The sequence below is a fragment of the Fusarium coffeatum genome (assembly GCF_003316985.1).
Source record: "Fusarium coffeatum strain FIESC_28 chromosome Unknown BRIP53273_contig_123, whole genome shotgun sequence".
In the NCBI taxonomy this organism is placed as follows: Eukaryota; Fungi; Ascomycota; class Sordariomycetes; order Hypocreales; family Nectriaceae; genus Fusarium; species Fusarium coffeatum.
In genome coordinates this window covers 1-19,178 of record NW_022157916.1, presented here as the reverse complement: position 1 = coordinate 19,178, position 19,178 = coordinate 1, and the positions used below count along the sequence as shown (strand labels likewise).

The window sequence follows — 19,178 nt, the reverse complement described above, 5'->3', positions numbered from 1 at the left end:
GGCGGTCAGCCCCTGAACTTCCAGGCGACTTGAGCGCTGGAATTTGTCCGTCCGCGTGGTGGGCGGGCTCTGAAAGAGTGGGGCCGAAGACGGAGACGGCAACCCAATTGAACCTGAAGCGCCGATAGATCAAGGTTTCGGGTTCATCCTCCGCCATCAAACATCCATTCATCTACCGTCTAAGACTTTACTCACGATCCCATCAACTTGGCTTTTTGGCTTTTCTCTAAGTGTTGCTGAACAGCATGAGACCTCTCGAAGAGTCGCTGTAGGTTGCGCCTATTAGCGACAAGAAACAAGTCTAGAACCTACTCAGCTGACTCTGCTCTGTCCGCAGCTCAAGATGGCGTGAAACACAATCCCAAGGCGCACATCTTGGCGATCTCCGCCGCGCTGTTCAGTCTAATGGTCCGTCAAGCCCTTGCATATCTGGCTGTCGCTCTCTTTGCTGGAAAGTGAGTTGCCTTACTCTGTGTTGTTAGTGGCCAATTCATCAGTTGACGTATTACTGTAGACCTTCCTTCTATCGACTGCTGCCGAGGGCTTGAGCTGGTCTCAGGTTCTAGACGACGGGAGGCATTCTTATACAGAACAAAGGGACCACTTTCTCAAGTATATCAAGCATCCGGAGGCCCTTGCGGAGTTGAATATTGATCCTTTGAACGAAGATCCAAGCGTAAGGTGTCTCCATGCTTGAAGAATGGACAGCGGACTAACTAAACCGAGTCACCTTGGAACACTATTCGTCAAGATGAGATTGTCCGCGCCGAGATACAGCAAGATGTTCAGCGGTTACCTGATGAAGCATCTTACCACGAAGAGCAGACTCAGGCAACTATCATAGACATCCTTTTCATGTACTGCAAGCTTAATCCTGAGCGAGGAGGCTATCGCCAAGGGATGCATGAATTGCTCGCGCCTATTCTGCATGTCATTGAACAAGATTCTGTGGACCCTACGACCTTACCAGAAGACATTCCTACTGACGATGCCCTCATCAAAACTCTCGACCATGCTTTCGTCGAGCACGATGCCTTCATCTTATTCTCCAAACTGATGGAGCGTGCCCAGTCGTTCTACGAAGTTAAGGATAACCCTGCAACACCCGCAAACTCTTTACGACCTTCGAAGTTCCCAGAACAAAGCTCCGCCATTGTCGAGCGAAGTAAATTTATCCACGAAGTCTGTCTACAAAAGATCGATCCGGAACTTGCTACTCACCTTACCAACATTGAGATTTTACCACAGATCTTCTTGATGTTAGTCCCTGTTGCTCATTCCACCTTTTCTCATTACTAATATTAATAGTCGATGGATTCGATTGCTCTTCAGTAGAGAATATCCTTTTGAACAATTCCTGGTACTTTGGGACACCATCTTTGCTGTCGATCCGACTCTGGAGCTTATAGATCTTATCTGTGTTTCCATGCTAATAAGAATTCGATGGGAGTGTAAGTGCTATAATAAACTTTGGTTTCAAGGCTGACATGTTGCCTAGTATTGGAGGCCGATTATTCTGTCTGTCTTCAGCTACTTCTCAAGTACCCACCGCCCTCGGGTGCTTATGGTCCTCACACATTTGTTGAAGACGCATTGTATCTCAAGGATCATCTCGACCAATCAGGGGGATCTTCGCTCATAATGAAATACACCGGGAGGATGCCCGAAGCATATTCATCACCGCCACAGACCTCAAGAACGGGCACCCCTAGCTTCCGTGGTTTCAATTCGTTTAAACAAAAGGTACCAGGCTCGAGGTCGCAGATAGCATCACCTTCCAGGTTTATCCAGCAACAGGGCGGCATGGAAGCCTTATTCCAAGGAGCCGCCAAGGGGGCTAAAGGAGTATTCGAAAGGGGCGAAAAGCTGGGTATCAACCAGGCCGTTAGAGATGCCATGGGAGAGATCAAACGCAACATAAATGAAGCCCGTTCTGCGCCCAGAACACCACAGCCCTTGATGGGTGAAGGGGAAGCAGCCAGGAGCCTTACAGCATTGGAAATCCGGAACCAACATCTAGCAGCCATGCTCGACGAGACAGTTGAAAACCTCAAAGCGATTTCTGCATCCAGTCTAGAAGACAAGGCTAAAAGTCTTGAGCTTATAGAAATTGCGGCAGCTAAAGTACAGTTCGTCAAGATCTATCTAGACGACCCTTCAATGGAGGTGCCGGTTTTACACTCACCGCCATCCGAGGAGGCTCCGCAGGAAGTGGTCGTAGCAGAGACGGCTATCGTTCAACCAGAGCCAGTACAAGCGGCACCAGCAGAACTAGACGTCTCTGGTCTGCAAATATCTGAGCCAAAACCAGCCCCTAAAGAAGAGCCAGTGCAACCTTCTAGTCCTAATCGAACGGAGATAGCCACGGCTCAGGAGAACAAATCTGCGAGTTTACTACCATCTTCTCGGCCAGGTCCTGTCCCAACCCGATCAACATTGGCTCAGTCATCCTTCTCTTGGATGTTAGAGCCGGACGAATCTGGACCTTCTAAGACCCCTGCGTCGTCGAACAAGTCACCACCACCACAGCACAAGAAAAGAATTTCAAACAGCGCTAATCGCGAAAAGAATGCTTTCTTGTTTGGTGAAGTTACGGAAAACCGCAATCCTTTGAACTCGGATGAAATATTTGGCCTGGAGCCTATCAAGAAACTGAAGGAAGCCAAACATGATGAAAAGGAAACGGAATAGAGACAGAAAGACCTCGAGAGCCTGCGGAATTGCTGGCCGGTCAATCATATAGAGTACATTGTATCTTGACGTTTGACTACAACTAGAACAAAGCATCTGCTCAAATGTTCTTTATACTACCAGTTCTATATGAAGGAACAATAACACCAATCAAAGAGCCGAATTCCAACGCATCAACAGCAATAGAGCATTGTTCTTCTGTTTATGATGGTGTTCTGGACATAGATCGTAAACATTACTAGTTACGATACAAGGATCACTGTTCTCTTCTTCTATATTGTATCATGTTTCCCGCTTCTTGATCAACTCCGGTATCTATCATAAACTTCCAATTACTCAGTACTGTACCCTACGAAAATCATTCGACACCTATTTGTCAAGTTAACTCAACTCTTAGTGCATGGCAAGGAAATCACACACAGCAGATATCATGGCTTTTCGAATACCTGAAGTCCAAGTGCAACTTGGATTTCTTGTCGCAGTTAACCGGCCAGACAAAAGAGAAGATTTTCAATATAACGAAATCCCACAGCATCCTGGGAAACCTATCCCACAACCTCCTGGCAAGAGTAAATTCGACCGAGTACCCCCAAACGCTGACAAATTCCCACACTTGGAGCGACAATGCCTCAACCGTGCGCAATGGACCATTGAAGTGCTGGTCGATGAGCTACAAGGACGCAGGCACAGTCACTCACCACTGAGAAGCATTCACCAAAAACAAGAAGCCAAAATCTCGCTCAAAGAATGGACAGTTGAGTTTGATGGACATGTTGAAGAAAACCAAGCTGATCAGTTTGATTGGGTTGGAGTGAAACTGACATCTCCCAAATTCAGCTTCGAGAATGCAAGCGCAAACCTGGACATGAAAAAGCAGTTGAAGAAGATATTGATCATCCTCAACAAGAAGTATCTTACTGTATCAACCGCTGAGACGCGCCTCAAGGTTGCTGTGTATTTGAATACACATGATGCTACCTCTGAACAAATGAAGGCCATTGTAGCTTTGATATGGATTGCTGACCCTCTCCTAGGCGATGTTCATCCTCCTCACTGTGGCCCCAACTCTACATCTTCACTGGGGCTGCAATACAGTAAGCTTATCAGAGACGAATCTCCCCTCAGTCTCAAGGCGCAGCTGTCCTCCACGGTTCGAACTGAAGACCCCTGGAACAACCATCTTTCGCCCAACCGACGCCCACTGGAGCTTCTCTCGCACCCTGAAGAGCTGAAAGAGGCAAATTATCTTGATGCAGTTGATAAGATACTCGGTGCTGACTCGTTGGACGATCTCATAGATCTTATGAATGTTTCCATTCACGATGCCAAGGACTATCCCCAAGCCTCGCCTGCTTATCGCTTTGAACTGCCTGATGAGTCTGGCGGTCTGGCGATCTGGTTCAATCAACATTGTGGAACTCTCGACTATGATGGAATCGATAATTGGATTGCCTTTTGTGTAGGTATTATTCAACTCAGCATCGGGAAGAATGGTGCCTCGATTTCTGATTCGTATCCCAGACTCAGATACAGTTCTAGCATCTTTGCTTTCCTCAGAGAAAATGGCTTGCGTGAGCCTGCTGCTTACTTTGAGGCAAAGTTGCAAACTAACAAGATACCAGATCTGGACCGATAGCCTATAGTATCTGAGGCCGTTTCATTTCGAAATGAGGACTCTTTGTCGAGCTCAGATGGTTTCTCTACCACGACTTCATTTCTCGATAGTGACTTCACACCCAGTCGCCCAGCCAGGAACATTTATTCTTTCGGTATTGAGCTTGAAATGTACATCCCAACGAAGCGATATCGCCCCAAGTCTCCGCCACCAAGCCTACTGCTCGATCTTAACGACAGTGCAGACGCCAGTGTCTGTATTGACCCGCACTCTAAAGACGATAGACAGACTGGTCTCTCTTCTCCTACAGAAACAGTAGACCATATAGCAGCAGTACTCACGAAAAACGGACTGTTGGCTACGAATACAGCTATGCACGATGGGCTGGATTTTGATCAGACTGCATGGCTAAAAATGCTTGTTGAGCATAACCTCGTCCCTACTGCCGGCATTGATCACAAGTACCAAACATGGACCGTTACGACTGATGGCTCTCTCCATGCGTTTAAAAATTGGGCAGGCTACGAGAGTGCGAATGGTATCGAGGTAGTGAGTTCTGTTCTGCAGGATAAGGCAACAAGTTGGGAGAAAGTTGTAAATGTGTTGAGCAGCCTGAGAAACAATTTTAGACTGCTTGAGACCAACAACTGTGGCTTCCACATCCACGTCGCTAAGGGCCTGGAGACACTATCAACTCACCTACTGCGTAAGCTCTGCATACTCATGTGCTGCGTGGAAGACGTGATCCTTCGTCTCTGTCATCCTAGTAGAAGGAGAAACAAATGGGCGTTGAATATCCTGGGAGAGGGATCATTCTTGCACGACAACTACAACGAGAGATGGCAACATCTTGAGGTTGCAAGTGACTTTTGGCAATATGTTCCGCGCAGTATGGCGTCGTTTCCTTCCGTCTTGGGCCCGTTGAAGAAGATATGGAATGCCAAGGACGCAAAGGAACTTCAGGTGTTACTCAACCCTAGTGGCTTTGGTTTTGAAAAGAGCTGCATCTTTCTACCAAAGTGGAGATCTTTGAATGAAACTGTTGAGTTTCGTTATCTGGAGGGTACCTTGGATCCGGACCTGATCATCCGCTGGGGCCAGCTCTTGACAGCTCTCTTCAGGTTTGCAGACAAAGCTCCTAGCGAGAAATGGGAGCCGTTCTTGGCCACAGTGGTACGGTCCCAACAGCCAGGCGCCCTCGATCCGAACCTTCTGCGAGGACTTTTTACCTTTCTCGGGTTAGAAGACGATTACGACTTTTGGACTCACAGAGTCAACACAGTGTCGGAGCTGGAGGGTGACATCGACCAACTAAGTTGTCGGCCCGATGATAATCAAGAGTTCTGTACTCGGATCAGCGAGGTAGAAATCGCTGGCCTTCATAAGAATTTATGTCGCAGGAAGAGAACTCACCCGTTCCTGAAGGGGGAGAGAGCCGAGGAAGCAAAATGGGGCGCCACAGAGTCTGCGTCCCCAGCCAACAACCCCCAGTGATCGTGCGACATGAATACTTGAGGAATCTGGCTTTGAAAAGGAGTTGGTTGAAAATATTCCCGCTGCTAACATCGAGAAGAGAGGTCTGACTTGCAGGCTGGACCTGCTAAAGATGATACTCCTAAGGACGGTCTGTTGCAAGTTCTTCAGAAAAGCCGTGCTCCAGCAGAGAAGGAATTGGAGCAGTACAAAAATGACTGAGTCGGGGTAGACAAGAACAATGGGCTAGGAGTTTAGATGGCGCATTGATTCATCTTTTTTTGACTGTCAGCAAGTAGGTAAGTAAGTATAACAGCACGTTTTCTTTTTTCTCAATACGACCAACCATCTGTATCCTGAATATTCACAGTGAACTGCCCCTTCAAGGTAACAAGATAGAATGTGATTCCGATGGAACTGGTATCTGAATTTGTCAATATCAATGACTGGCTGGCTATACGGATGAATAGAGCAATCTCATACAAGTCTCTCTTAGAGGCTCATTGTTATCATATTGGGTATCTCCTGTCACGATTGCTATGCTGGTGAAGTATGTTCTCGCTCGATAATATCTTCGCGCGCCAATGGTCGAGTACCATCATTGAGTACCATTGCCTCTCGGTGTTGGCGTCGCAGTCGCTGTTCTTCAGCAGAATGCTCCCTTGTACGCGTGACCTGTGATTCGACAACCGGTACGTTCCCTGCTTCTTCTTCAATCTCCATAATGAGGTCCGGCAACTCTCGAATCCTGCGTCTCGAGTTTTCCTTGTCAATCAACCCTGCTTTCTCCAAAGCCCGGAGACCTCGTCTGTTCTCCTTGATTCGATCAACAATTTCGACAATTCTGTTTGCCTTAAGCGTCATATAGTCCTTGAAGCTGCGGCGTCTCTCTTCCGGGGTGGCACCCCAATCTTGCTTTGCTAGCCACTTTTCGACAAAGCGTGCCTTGATCAGCAAGATAGCGCCGTACTTGTTGACGAGCTCCAGAATGAACATCAGGCAGAATCTCTCGGCCATGTCGCGGAGGTAGTACTCGTCCCAATGGCTGTCGGTGAGATCCGGTCGCTCGATATCGTCCAAACTCAGCTCCAAAGACCTGACCAGCGCGGAGTAGGCTTTGGGATTGTGTAATTTGGAAAGACCGTCCAAACCTGGAGTTGTCAGTTATGTTCCGGATTGTGAGTGAGTGGTGTTTCTTACCAATAGTCTGTCCAGTAAGCAGAGCTAACGCCCGAAGGCATCGCATCCTCTCATCATAATCTGGCCGGGTGATGCCAAAAAGCAGTGTATGAGTTGTCTCAGGATCGTTGACGGCTCGATCGCAAAGAATCTTGATTGCGACCTCTCTGATGGAGAAGTTCGGATGATCCAATAGTTTCTCAAGAGTCTCGATCTTTAATGAATCCTCGGTATCCTGAGTAATGTACTGCGTCTTAGGCTGTGGTGGGGGAATTTCATTGTCGTCGCGAATGACTGTGAGTGCAGTAAATACTGTACTCACAACACCAAAAGTAGCGAGACCCAAGGTCACGAGAACCACTCTCTCATCGCGAGCAAACGCGAGGAGGCTGTCAGCCCATCCCATCTTGACTAATGATTTTGTTTGTTGAGTTCATGCTTCGTTACGGAGCTCATAATTCAAGTTCGCGACAGCTAAGTTGAATACCCCGGAGCTCCTGACGTAAGTTATTCTGCATAGACTCACCGCCCAAGACAAATCTTATCAGGTTAGACTTCCCGTCGGTGGAGCTTAGCCTCGAACGGTTCCACTTTTGATAACGATAAGACTGGACTTTTTTTTCTCTATCGCAAAAAAATCCACAGTCGCTGGCTGGGCGCATCGAACACCATCAGCATATATCATCGCTATGGCCGGCTCACAGCTTAAACGCCTCAAGGCGTCGCTCAAAGAGCAAGGAATTGTCGGTCCTCAGCAGTCGAAGAAGCAGAAACGACGCAATGCCCAGGATGAGCGCGGCCGCAATGATAAGCGACTCCAGCGAGGAGTTGTTCTCGAGGGCATTCGCGAACAGTTCAATCCTTTTGATCTGAAGCATGCCAAGGGTCCCAAGTTTGAGGTTACCAGTAACCGACCTACTTTGACCGCTGGCAGCATCAAAGGACGACCTGGTCAAGCCAAGGCAGCCAGCGAAGAGAGGGTGAGTCGCATAGCCATGACTCCCAAGTAGTAAACTAATCAGTATAATAGCGTCGACAAACCCTCCTGGTTGAGATGCAGCGCCGAAACAAAGTCGGTGGAATTCTCGATCGTCGATTCGGTGAAAACGATCCGACAATGGCTCCAGAGGACAAGATGCTGGAACGATTCGCCCGCGAGAAGCAGAGAAGCCACAAGAAGAATTCCATGTTTGACCTAGAAGACGATGAACCATCGGAGAGCCTGACACATATGGGCAAATCTATCAATTTCGACGACTTGGACGATTTCAAGGAAGACGACTTGGACGAGGATTACGACAGCGATGGTTCAGTCCGTGAGCGACAAAGATTAAAGCGTATTCGAGCATTGGCGGCAGAGGGTAGCGATGGAGAAGATGAGGAGAACGGTGAACCTGAACGAAAGAAGACGAAGAAAGAGGTAATGGAGGAGGTTATTGCCAAGTCTAAGTACTACAAACAAGAACGACAAGCGGCAAAGGAGGAGGACGAAGAGCTCCGAGAACAACTCGACAAGGAGCTCCAAAACATCCAGTACATGTTGCATCACATTCGACGAGATGACAAGCCTCAGGCTGATGGTGGTGTCGCATCCAAGATTGCCGGCGTCGACCGCGATGCTTTCGAGAAGAACTTCGATCTCCAAGTAAAGAAGCTTGCTCAGGACAAGAGAGCTCAGCCTGCAGACCGTACCAAGACTGAGGAAGAGAAGGCCGAAGAGGAGTCTAAGAGATTGAAGGAGCTTGAAGACAAGCGCCAGAGACGTATGCGAGGAGAGTCGGTCAGCGATAGTGAGGACGACGAAGTGAATAACAAGGGCAAGAAGCCCGAGCAAGACGAGATGGACCTGGATGACGAAGAGGATTTTGGCCTCGGTAGTGGCATCCGAGCTCGTCCTACAGCCACAGAACTGGGATTCGACGATGAGGACGATTTCATCATCGACGATGATCTTGTGGCAGACGGATCTGATGTGGAGCCTGTTGGCAGTGACGATGAATCGATGGAAGATGAATCCGATGAGGAAGCTGAAGATGAGGACGAGGAGGATGATTTCACCAAAGGTCTGCTTAACGAGGAAGAGAGCCGAAATCCTGTCTTCGACGCCGATTCTAACACAAAAGCCTCGGCGATCCAGAAGGGCGACGAGCAGGGTCTTCCTTATACCTTTGAGTGCCCCCAAACCTGCGACGAGTTGAAGGCTACCTTGGCGCCATACCCAACCAAGACCTACCCTACTATCGTTCAGAGAATTCGTGCCCTCTACCACCCCAAGCTCAGCAGCAAGAACAAGGAGAAGTTGGGCAACTTCGCCACTTCTTTAGTCGATTACATCGGTTCATCTTGGGATCCCGCAACTTCTGCCCCTTTTACTGTGCTTGAAAGCATTGTCCGACATATCCACTCTCTTTCTAAGATGTTCCCCATCGAAATTGGCAAGCAGTTCAGTCAGAACATTGAGGAGATTAGCACATCGAGACCATTGAACCTGGGACCCGGAGACCTCATTCTGTTGACAGCCGTTGCTACCATCTTCCCTACATCCGATCACTTTCACCAGGTTGCCACTCCTGCTCTCCTGACAATTACGCGATATCTCGGGCAGAAGGTGCCACAGAATCTGGCGCATTATGCTGTCGGTGCCTATCTATCAATGCTCGCTCTCAGCTACCAGAAGCTTGCAAAGCGCTATATTCCTGAGGTCATTAACTTTACACTGAACTCCCTCTGTGCTCTTGCGCCTGTTGCTTCCTCCAAGGACCTCGGAAACTTTCCTCTTCACAAAGCTCCTGCTGGTGTTCGTGCGAAGGCCGCGGATGAGATCAAGTTGCGGAAACTAAGTTTCTCGGATTGTATCGATGGTGCGACAGAGAAGTCGGAAGTGTCAGCTCGCAAGGTTGCCATCATCGACACCACAGCGTCAATCTTGGAGGCTGCTGCAGACTTGTGGACTGGCAAGAACGCATTCCTTGAGACTTTTAGCCAGGCTGCGAACGTGTTCAAGCACCTCAACAGCAAGACTTGCCGGGCCCAATTGCCTGCAGCTCTGAATGATAAGGTTGAGAAACTGCTGGCCAAGTTCGACCGCATGCTCAAGGTCGCTCAACTATCTCGTCGCAACACAGAGCTCCACCACCACCGTCCTCTGGCGATCAAGACGTACATCCCCAAGTTCGAGGAGACGTTCGACCCAGACAAGCACTACGATCCAGACCGCGAGCGCGCAGAGATGGCCAAGCTCAAGAAGGAGCACAAGAGGGAGCGCAAGGGTGCTATGCGGGAGCTGCGCAAGGATGCCAACTTCATGGCGAGAGAGAAGCTGCGTGTCAAGAAGGCGAAGGACGAGGCTTACGAGAAGAAGTACAAGCGACTCGTTGCCGAGATTCAGAGCGAGGAGGGTCGCGAGTCGAACGCATACGAAAGGGAAAAGTCTGCGAGAAAGAGGGCCAATCACAGGTAAATGGACATGGCGGCATAGGTTTTGGCGTAGGATACCATACATTATTCGTATATTCATTTGTCCATCTTTCTCTGACTGTAGTCGCATCTCTTGGATCAGCACAGAAACTGTTTAGTAACTTGGACCCGAGACGTAGATATGAAGTCAACTCGTGTAGCCATGAGTTTCGTTATAAATAATAGTGAAAGAATGTTGCAGTGTATATATTTCTTGTTCAGTGACAAAGGTCGGCTTGAAGTCTACAGGCCTGAGCCACCAAAAATTAGTGGAGCCCTCTATAATCATAACCATGCTGGGAACAGTCTGCGAATTTCAACATTGAATCTTTAATCATCACAAACAACAACCAACACTACTAATTTCATCTCCAACTCACTCTACTCATACTCGGATACAATAAGAGGAATTGCCCATCATGACTAATGAGCAAAAGAACGGGGCAGGCGCGCCAGATGAAGAAGAGGATGACTACATGAATATGTCCTTCGACGAGCCTGCACCCATTAAAGAGACATCCCTACAACGCACGCAACGACTAAAGCGCGAATCACGCGCCCGAGGAAATATTAAATCTAAAGAGCAGATTGCAGAAGAGGAAGAAGCCGCTCGCGAAAAGGCTCTCTCGACTTCGATGTTGGACGACGCAAAGGCCAAGAAGAGCAAAGGTTTTGCCATGATGGCAAAGATGGGTTTTACAGGCGGCGGTCTGGGAAAGAAGACAGACGAAGGTGCTGCGCCTGGTCGGACGGAACCGATTAAAGTCAGTGTCAAGGATGATCGCGGTGGTATTGGCCTGGACAATGAGAAGAAGCGCAAGATTAGAGAAGCGGCTGAAGAAAGGGATATCAAGGCTGCTAAGATGGATCCTGATGAGTACCGCGAACGTGTGAGGAAAGAACGTGAGGACGCGAGGTTGGAAAAGCAGTTCTTTGCGGCTCAGCGTACGGCAGAGAGGATGGACGATGAAAAGACGGAAGTTTCTGGATCTGAAGCACAAACATCGACAACAAACGACACATTCGAAAAGTCAGCGCCAACATCGTCACGTCCTCTCAAATCGATACCCCTTCTATATCGCAGCCTAGTAAGGCACAGAGAAGAAGCCGAGCGTGATAGACGCATGCGATATGATCTCGAGCAGTCACTATCAAGACTACCGACCTACGAAGATGACCACGAGGATGAAGACGATAAGAGGGCTTTGGGCAAGGGACACACTGTGTATGCCACGGCCGAGGATCTTGATGAAGAAGACGAGGAGTTGGACCAGTTCAATGAACTTGAGATTGGGGAGAGACTGAGAAGGATTTTGGAATATCTGAGAGAGAAGCATCAGTATTGTTTCTGGTGTAAGATGGCGTATCCTGACGCTGAGATGGACGGATGTCCTGGACCGACTGAGGAGGACCATGATTAATTTGGTATAGAAATATTACACAAACACCGGAAAGGTGATATACAACCACACACTGAACTCGGTGGATAAGGTCAAGCTGTAGCCAGATGGCACTCAATGCCAGTTTGGACTATTATTGATTTACCACCTGCAGAAGCATATGCAATATCACCCTGAGATGAACGCCTCTGTCTTACGCGCCTACCAGGTGGCATACCCTGGAACAGCTGGGTTGTCGCCTCGGGGTTATCTCAACAAAATGATACTATTGATGTCTGATACAATTCTAGTCTCTCAACGACGTTTAGATTATCTCAACAAATTGACGATAAGGATTAGCTGTCGCGTTAAGCGAAGGAATGGACTGGAAAGTCAAAATGGGTTGGGTTGAGAGTGACGAAATGGTTTTGGAGCCTATCTATTTTTATATTGTTTCGAATGGAGAAAACTCCACGAGGGGTTATCTTGGAACAACTTGCGTATGAATCTTGGTTGTATTATTGACTTTGTTCGTACATACTTTAGTCAATGGTACATGGCTAATGCCGAATAATAGGTTTCTATAAACAGAATGTTGATAAGCGATGCGACCAAGTGAAGCACTCAGCACGTCTCTACGCATATTTACATGATTGATTGGAAGAGAACAATACAATGCACAATTTAATTCGAATGTGATGCTAATTCCAAATGCAAAGTGTTATACAGTCACTCTAGATGCTTAGACTACCTCCCCTTCCATCTCAACTTCCCAACCCAGGCAGCCCAGCGCTGGACCTCTTCCTCCTCCAACAACAGATCGACAGTATAGTAATCCCTTGCAAGCTCCTCGTGAGTCTTGAAATTATGCACAAACCGATGACAAGCACCGCACAGCCAGGCTACATTCTGCAGGTCCTCCTTGCGGTGCCATCCTCGCTTGACGGCCTTTTCGTGCACGAATCTTGGGATGAGATGATGGTATGACAGAGGAACCCACGACCGAGCACAAAGTTCGCAGGCGTCAGCGCGGGTGGCACGTGTAGCGGGAGGTGGTTCGATCAGGGGCGTGATGTACGAGGTTATGATAGGGAGGAGGAAAGCTTCTGGGGAGGATGGGAGATGAGATGCCGTGTCAGGATTGGCAGAGATAAGGTTGTATGTCGTTAACGTTTCAACGACAGATGGTGGGAGGTTTAACACCGAGAGACTCTCCTTTGTGAGAGGCATAGAGTACTGCTCTTGCAACGCCTGGTCATCTCTCCAGGTTCGGTACTCCAACGTCTGCAGCTCATCGGGTAGATTCTCGAATATCTCTGTAGAAAGATAGTCGACAAAGTCCGCCAGCTCTTCGGCGTCCCTTTCCGGATTCGGAGCCGGAGTGGATGCTGCAACGGCCGGGGCAGCGCCGGAGTTCTTGCGGCGCCGACGGCGTTTCGGCGGGTCCGGGGTCGAGGAAGCAGGTTGAAGGAGGGTTGTGGATAAGCAGTCCCTGAAGAGGGCGTAGTTTTCAGGGTTTTCGTTGACCGACATAGCTGAGAATGATCTTGTTGTGTGATGTATATGGTGTTACATTACAGTACTGGGCAGAATGTGAGGTCAAGCTTGAATTAGTGACGTAATTGATTTCACAATTATTTATTGAGCAAGTGATAATTTTTTGAAAACGGTTGACGCTATCAGTTCATGTTATGTATAGTCTATTCAGTTTTCCCAGAATATTGTCGAAGTTGAGAGATGGACGTTTGAATGTTGAAGCTGAAGTCTTGCTCGTCTCTCCTGAGGCTAGTCTTGCAAGTAAACCAACCGGCTGAGTCACTCGGTGTAAGTGACGAGACTTGCTCAATATGAAACCATCACAACCACGAATAGTTCAATTCCACGGAGGTTTTGTGAGCAAATTGAGATGCATAATAATAGACGCTCTTACCGGAGTTCGATTATTGCTATGCATAGCGCGGAGATGGTAACAAGTCCGAGCCGAACCGAGTGACTCTTCGGGCATGAATGATAACACCGCGTGCGGTGAATGTATGTACGTATGTACTCATTCAGGCGCCAATAAACTAAGCATAATTCTAAGTTGCGGTATTCAAGTCGCACGTGGTCGATCTATATGACTGTGCTGTCATAGCTGATCAAGAATGTGTGAGGCGAACTTGAGACTCGAAGACTCACAGACTCACAGCCCTGCTCGTTTTTAGCAACACGGCAGATGATAGACGACCCTGCGTTTCAGGGATCGACAAGATCTTCAGACCAACAAGAATCCTTCAAACAGTTTGGTGTTGGAGAAACTAATACCTAAGCTTGATATCGATCAGGAGTCACCCCCACGCTGATCAAAGTATCATAGCAGAGAGTCAAGGTCATTATAGAGACTTGATCATTAACACTCTATATAATTTACTGTGCCTGGGTAACAAATGCTTACCGCTCTGGTGGCACGTTCTGACGGACCCAGACCCGCTTCTTAAAGCAGGGACAATAAAGACCCAGATAATAGGGAGAATCGGCCCGCGGAGTCACGATATTCTAGAAAGAAGGAAAGAAAAATCACGGGATTCATATGTCATACAAGATAACAGACAAACAGTTTGCTTGTGCGTATTCGAGAGAGGGTCAAGTTATTTTAAGCATGCAACAAAACGTGTAGCAAAGTATGACCCAGAATAGCTCAGAACAACCTTGTAGTGTTGATAGTCAGAGTCTGATTAATCTCAACCATGAATACCAGACAGTATAGGCACTTAGGTAGTGGTATAAGGAATGAGGCTCTGCGGCAGACGCTCCATTATCAAGATCAGGTCAAAAATCAACATCTGATCTACATGCGATCTGGTGCATCAATCTAAGTAGCACCGAGATTGAATCACCTGTTTTTCTTGTGAGTCTACAGCACCCAGAAAAGGGCCGTACTTGTCAGGAGACTTTGTGGTGAGGACATTCAGGGTTGTGTTTGATAGCACAGACAATCCAGCCAATCATGATGCCGTGGACGGTACGTGCCGATGAATGACGAGGATTATAGAACATAGTGTTGCATGTCAGATCGATATAGAAGCAGAATAACGTGAGAAGCTACGGAAGCCGAGCAAGGTCAATCTGGCCGAAGACCACGCCGCATGGAAGTCATAGATAGTCAGTCAGCCGTCATATTCAGCATGATCGGATATATCATGTACTATGTAATTGTACAGCGCATAACAGATGGATGCTGATCAAACAGGATTGTTACGCGAGGAGAGTAGGTACAAGTTGAGTTGAGTTGAGTTGAGTTGACTCTACACCTGAGCTAAGTCCCAAGTTAGATAGAGGCTGATATGGAGTCTCTTTATCCGCTCCTCTCCTCTCCTCTCTCCTCCCTTCCCCTCCCCGCAAAGCACAACAACGCGAGTGGGGGGCTTCTCTCACACATAATTATTACTCGAGGTTGTCGACCAAAGGAGAATAAGTAATTAGTTGTAGGAAAGTTGGAAGCGCGTAAGCCGCGGGAACGACGGGAGCTGATCCCATGATGGAGGGTTAACTCCCAGTTCAGTCAGATAGACTTGGCACAGCAAGATCGAGCCAAGAACTGGGTATGGACAGTAACAAAAAAAAAAAAGGCCCGAGTGACAAACAGAGGTCTCGAACATGAGACAGGACAGGACAGGACAGGATACGATACGACGTCGACCTAAATTTTGATTGATATCAACAAAATAGAGTAAAACCAAACAAAACGAAACTTGGAACAGTTGGAGTATTGTTTTGTTTGAGTTGAGTTTGGGTTTGGGTGTACAGCAGACTGACACCAACACTCCCTAACACAGCATCACATCTGTGCAACATCTCCGTCACTGAAAGAATGGAAGGCCACCTCAGCCAGCCTCAACAACTTTCACATGGAGGCCAGAAAAGTCATGGACCTCCACTAGGTACCTTATGCCCTGTCTCCAGGACCAACAGGCCCGTGCTGCCCTGTAACATGCGCTAGAAGGAAACGCGAGGCACGCCATCCAACCAAGCTAAAATGGGAATTACCCGATGCGTAGTTCCTCTCGTGGGGGCCTGGAGCCCTGTCAATCGACCACCTTGCTATCATGAGTGACTTTATTGGGTAATATTCTATAGCAAGGGTCTTTTCCACTTAGACTGATAGCAGACGGGAGACGAGACACACCACAGAATGGATATGCCAAACGGAGCCTACGGAGATGGGGACAGTCCCGTCACAATAGTAATACTGCACTGCACACCTTTCTTTCGGCGCTTCTGTTTTGGATTTAGTCTATTGGATAGAATGGATCTCCTTCTTTTGTTGAAATACTCTGCCTCTTCCTTCCAGAAGCTGACTTGTTCCATTAGTTCATCATCTTTTCATCTATCTATTATCTAAAGACTTACTATACTCAACACCAAGACTCACATCACCACACTATATCACCACATACAACATCAACATGCCTTCAAAACTTCTCTCAAATCAGCCCAACAAGGCCATCTACGTCGACAGCATCGCCAGTCTCTCGGCTCCTCTGTCCTCCATGTCATCCACCTTCTCTCTCGTCTCTCTCTTGACTATGGCCTACCACGTCCGAACACCACAGCCTGCCAACCAGGAACGCCTACTCACCCTCCTAAACACAATGTCACCAGTCCTAAGAACAAACGCAGACCCAAGATACTCCCGTGAAGAGGTCCTCAACTCATTTGTCCACTTTCTCAGCCCCGTCCTCAACGGCATGGCAGGCATGCTTGAGCTCCTCGCCAACGTCGACGCCTTCTCGCATCCAGAGGATTTCCGTCAGTTCTGGAGCCTTGAGCAGAGCAATCTCATCAGGGACTTTGTAGAGAGTGGGGGACCTCTGCGGGGGATGCAGGGCTACGATGTCCCCTTCCTCGAGACCTTCGTCAAGGACTCGTCGTGCAGGATCGCCCTCGGAAGCAACAAGGGCATGCTTCTGCTTGTCCCTGGCGACGCCGAGGTCGGCGACGATGTATGGTGGGACGAAGATGAGCAGCGTCTCACCGTCAGAAAGGGTGTTGAAGATCTCAACACAAATGTCGAAGCTTACCTCGATAACACTTCAAGGATAACCGTCATGGCCATTCCTTCCGCCACTTAAACGAGGGGTTGACTATCAATCTCCTCTCTCATCATGACTTGACGATTTTTTCTACACTACGGACACTTTTGCTTTTTGGGAAATGAGATGGGACTCAATTTGATATCCACAGCGGGATTTTTCTCTTTTTTCTCTTGGGAATGGATTTACAGCAGAGGCTACTGCGCTTACCGGAGTACAATGGATGGCGCATGGGTGATGAAAACGATACAGTACACCTACTTTGTAGTAGAATCGGTAGTCTAGAGCAGATCCATCGAGTTTATCTATCTAAAGTTTTTGATATTTTTTATGACAATTAGTTTCGTCTCAACTTTTCTTACATAAATGGCATGTGCAAGCGCATCCCACGTGCTTTGAGCCACACTTTTACTTTAGCGTATAAGCCACTCACTTCATAGTTCCCACAATTTCAAGCTGTCGTGCAGATCTAATCTGTCTGAACCTAGCTTCACCATCTCTTAGCTGCGTCATCTTACCTGCATCTTTTTTTCCCTTCTTCTTTGCCCTTTCTTCAACAGCGCGCAGTTTGTATCAGAATATTGCACAAATGGCGTCGGACGAGGAACGCGGGAGTAGGCCTAGCCGAAGGCGCTACGATGACGAGGACAATGAACCCAGAGGCAAGGACAGAGACACCGACCGTCGATCAAAGCACTCAGACCGCGATTCCGGACGCCGAGAACGGCGCCGATCACGCGACAGACGCGACAGGAGACGATCCAGGACCCCAGAATCATCCTCACGACCAAGGTCAAGAAGCCGAGATCGGGATCGTGATAGGAATAGAGAACACAGACGTCGAAGATCACGCGAAGACAAAAGTTCAAGACGAAGACCACGCGACGAAGATGACGAAAAAAACGACAAACGGATCGCAAAGCGTAGCCCTGTGAGACGGGGTGGCCCCTTACCTTCCCAGGCAGACTCTTTCGCTGTTACCACCGGTGAGGAGCCCGAGAAACCAAAGGAGAAACCCAACTTCGGCAGCACCGGTGTCTTGGCCGCAGCGTCCAACTCGGTCGCACAAGCAGATGGCACGACCATTACCCTCAAGTACCACGAACCCGCCGAGGCACGTAAGCCTTCACCACGCGACGTTTGGAAGCTCTTCATCTTCAAAGGCCAAGACATTGTCGACACGATAGAGCTGAGCGCGAGGAGCTGCTGGCTTGTCGGACGAGAGATGTCAGTCGTTGATCTACCGGCGGAGCACCCGAGTATCAGCAAGCAACATGCAGTGATCCAGTTCCGTTATGTTGAGAAGAGGAACGAGTTTGGCGATAAGATTGGGAAAGTCAAGCCTTATCTTATTGATCTTGAAAGCGCCAATGGAACAAAGCTGAATGATAGCAAGATTCCAGACAGCAGATATTTGGAGCTGAGAGATAAGGATATGGTTCAGTTTGGACACAGCACAAGGGAGTATGTCATCATGCTTGCACCAAGGGACTGAGTATCTACTCGAAACGACGGGGACGAACGACACTCCGACAACTTTTACCCAGCAACATTGCATACGCAAGCAGGCCCTGAAAACCAACTTAGAACTTGAAAATAAGGCAACTACAAAGCCTGTTCAAATCAGCCTTGAAGTTTCTATTACAGGCACCGAGGAGTGGCCGAGCTTTGTGACTCAAAGAAGCTTTGACTGGGGACTCATACAGAAGTCAGGCGACTCGTGAAGACGGAGTAACGAGGCTATGAGCATTGTTTCCTTCCACTGACGAGCTTATTATCCACGGGCTCACAAGCCTCCTTGAAGTCGAATCAAGGTCGGAGCCTTTCCAAAGGGGTTAGCTTTCGCCTCATACGGTGCCTTGAAGCGATTTGATCTCTCAGGGGCAACACCTTTCACCCGCCTGTCGAGGGCCTGCATATCAATTCTAAAAAGCCTTGCTTCACTTGGATGGAGAGCAACCAGCGGAGGAATCAACTGTACAATAACACATATGAAGCTAACAACAGCCAGCCGGTTTGGAGTTATCGATGGCATAGCGACAATTTAATCTTTTCAATTTGGATGGCGAGTTGTTTCATACACTTCCTTATCGTGAATCACACATTGACAACAGAGGTTGAATAGAGTTTAATTCATATACGTGAGAGCAACCTATCTCCCCATTCACGGTCAGTGTTATTCACACTTTCACATGGCCATCTGCTCCAATAATTCATTATCAGGAACCTAGTTCCAAGGAGGCCTTCACGCTTGGCAGTCTACAATACTCCTTTCACGCAGGGCAAAAAGACAAAAACATACAACAGCGGGGA

The 19,178-nt window shown here is 48.2% G+C and overlaps 8 protein-coding genes across 8 annotated transcripts; 6 read left to right on the top strand and 2 right to left on the bottom strand.

The window, feature by feature from the left end:
* Positions 1-245: 245 nt before the first annotated feature.
* On the top strand, positions 246-2,691 carry FIESC28_05724 (uncharacterized protein; the record flags this gene model as incomplete). Its single annotated transcript, XM_031159869.1, has 6 exons — positions 246-268; positions 338-455; positions 515-676; positions 727-1,259; positions 1,309-1,451; positions 1,499-2,691. The coding sequence occupies 6 exons, from the start codon at positions 246-248 to the stop codon at positions 2,689-2,691; spliced, it is 2,172 nt and encodes a 723-aa protein (XP_031016032.1).
* A 430-nt stretch (positions 2,692-3,121) lies between these two features.
* On the top strand, positions 3,122-5,800 carry FIESC28_05723 (uncharacterized protein; the record flags this gene model as incomplete). Its single annotated transcript, XM_031159868.1, has 2 exons — positions 3,122-4,150; positions 4,328-5,800. The coding sequence occupies 2 exons, from the start codon at positions 3,122-3,124 to the stop codon at positions 5,798-5,800; spliced, it is 2,502 nt and encodes an 833-aa protein (XP_031016031.1).
* A 516-nt stretch (positions 5,801-6,316) lies between these two features.
* FIESC28_05722 (uncharacterized protein) lies at positions 6,317-7,364 on the bottom strand (the record flags this gene model as incomplete). Its single annotated transcript, XM_031159867.1, has 2 exons — positions 6,317-6,930; positions 6,980-7,364. The coding sequence occupies 2 exons, from the start codon at positions 7,362-7,364 to the stop codon at positions 6,317-6,319; spliced, it is 999 nt and encodes a 332-aa protein (XP_031016030.1).
* Positions 7,365-7,647: 283 nt separating this feature from the next.
* Positions 7,648-10,418, top strand: FIESC28_05721 (uncharacterized protein; the record flags this gene model as incomplete). The annotated part of the gene is made up of 2 exons (XM_031159866.1): positions 7,648-7,938; positions 7,989-10,418. The coding sequence occupies 2 exons, from the start codon at positions 7,648-7,650 to the stop codon at positions 10,416-10,418; spliced, it is 2,721 nt and encodes a 906-aa protein (XP_031016029.1).
* Positions 10,419-10,833: 415 nt separating this feature from the next.
* Positions 10,834-11,835, top strand: FIESC28_05720 (uncharacterized protein; the record flags this gene model as incomplete). The annotated part of the gene is made up of 1 exon (XM_031159865.1): positions 10,834-11,835. One exon carries the CDS (start codon positions 10,834-10,836, stop codon positions 11,833-11,835), a length of 1,002 nt encoding a protein of 333 aa, XP_031016028.1.
* A 705-nt stretch (positions 11,836-12,540) lies between these two features.
* FIESC28_05719 (uncharacterized protein) lies at positions 12,541-13,326 on the bottom strand (the record flags this gene model as incomplete). Its single annotated transcript, XM_031159864.1, has 1 exon — positions 12,541-13,326. The coding sequence occupies one exon, from the start codon at positions 13,324-13,326 to the stop codon at positions 12,541-12,543; it is 786 nt and encodes a 261-aa protein (XP_031016027.1).
* Positions 13,327-16,238: 2,912 nt separating this feature from the next.
* FIESC28_05718 (uncharacterized protein) lies at positions 16,239-16,904 on the top strand (the record flags this gene model as incomplete). The annotated part of the gene is made up of 1 exon (XM_031159863.1): positions 16,239-16,904. The coding sequence occupies one exon, from the start codon at positions 16,239-16,241 to the stop codon at positions 16,902-16,904; it is 666 nt and encodes a 221-aa protein (XP_031016026.1).
* A 550-nt stretch (positions 16,905-17,454) lies between these two features.
* On the top strand, positions 17,455-18,360 carry FIESC28_05717 (uncharacterized protein; the record flags this gene model as incomplete). Its single annotated transcript, XM_031159862.1, has 1 exon — positions 17,455-18,360. One exon carries the CDS (start codon positions 17,455-17,457, stop codon positions 18,358-18,360), a length of 906 nt encoding a protein of 301 aa, XP_031016025.1.
* Between the last annotated feature and the right edge of the window lie 818 nt (positions 18,361-19,178).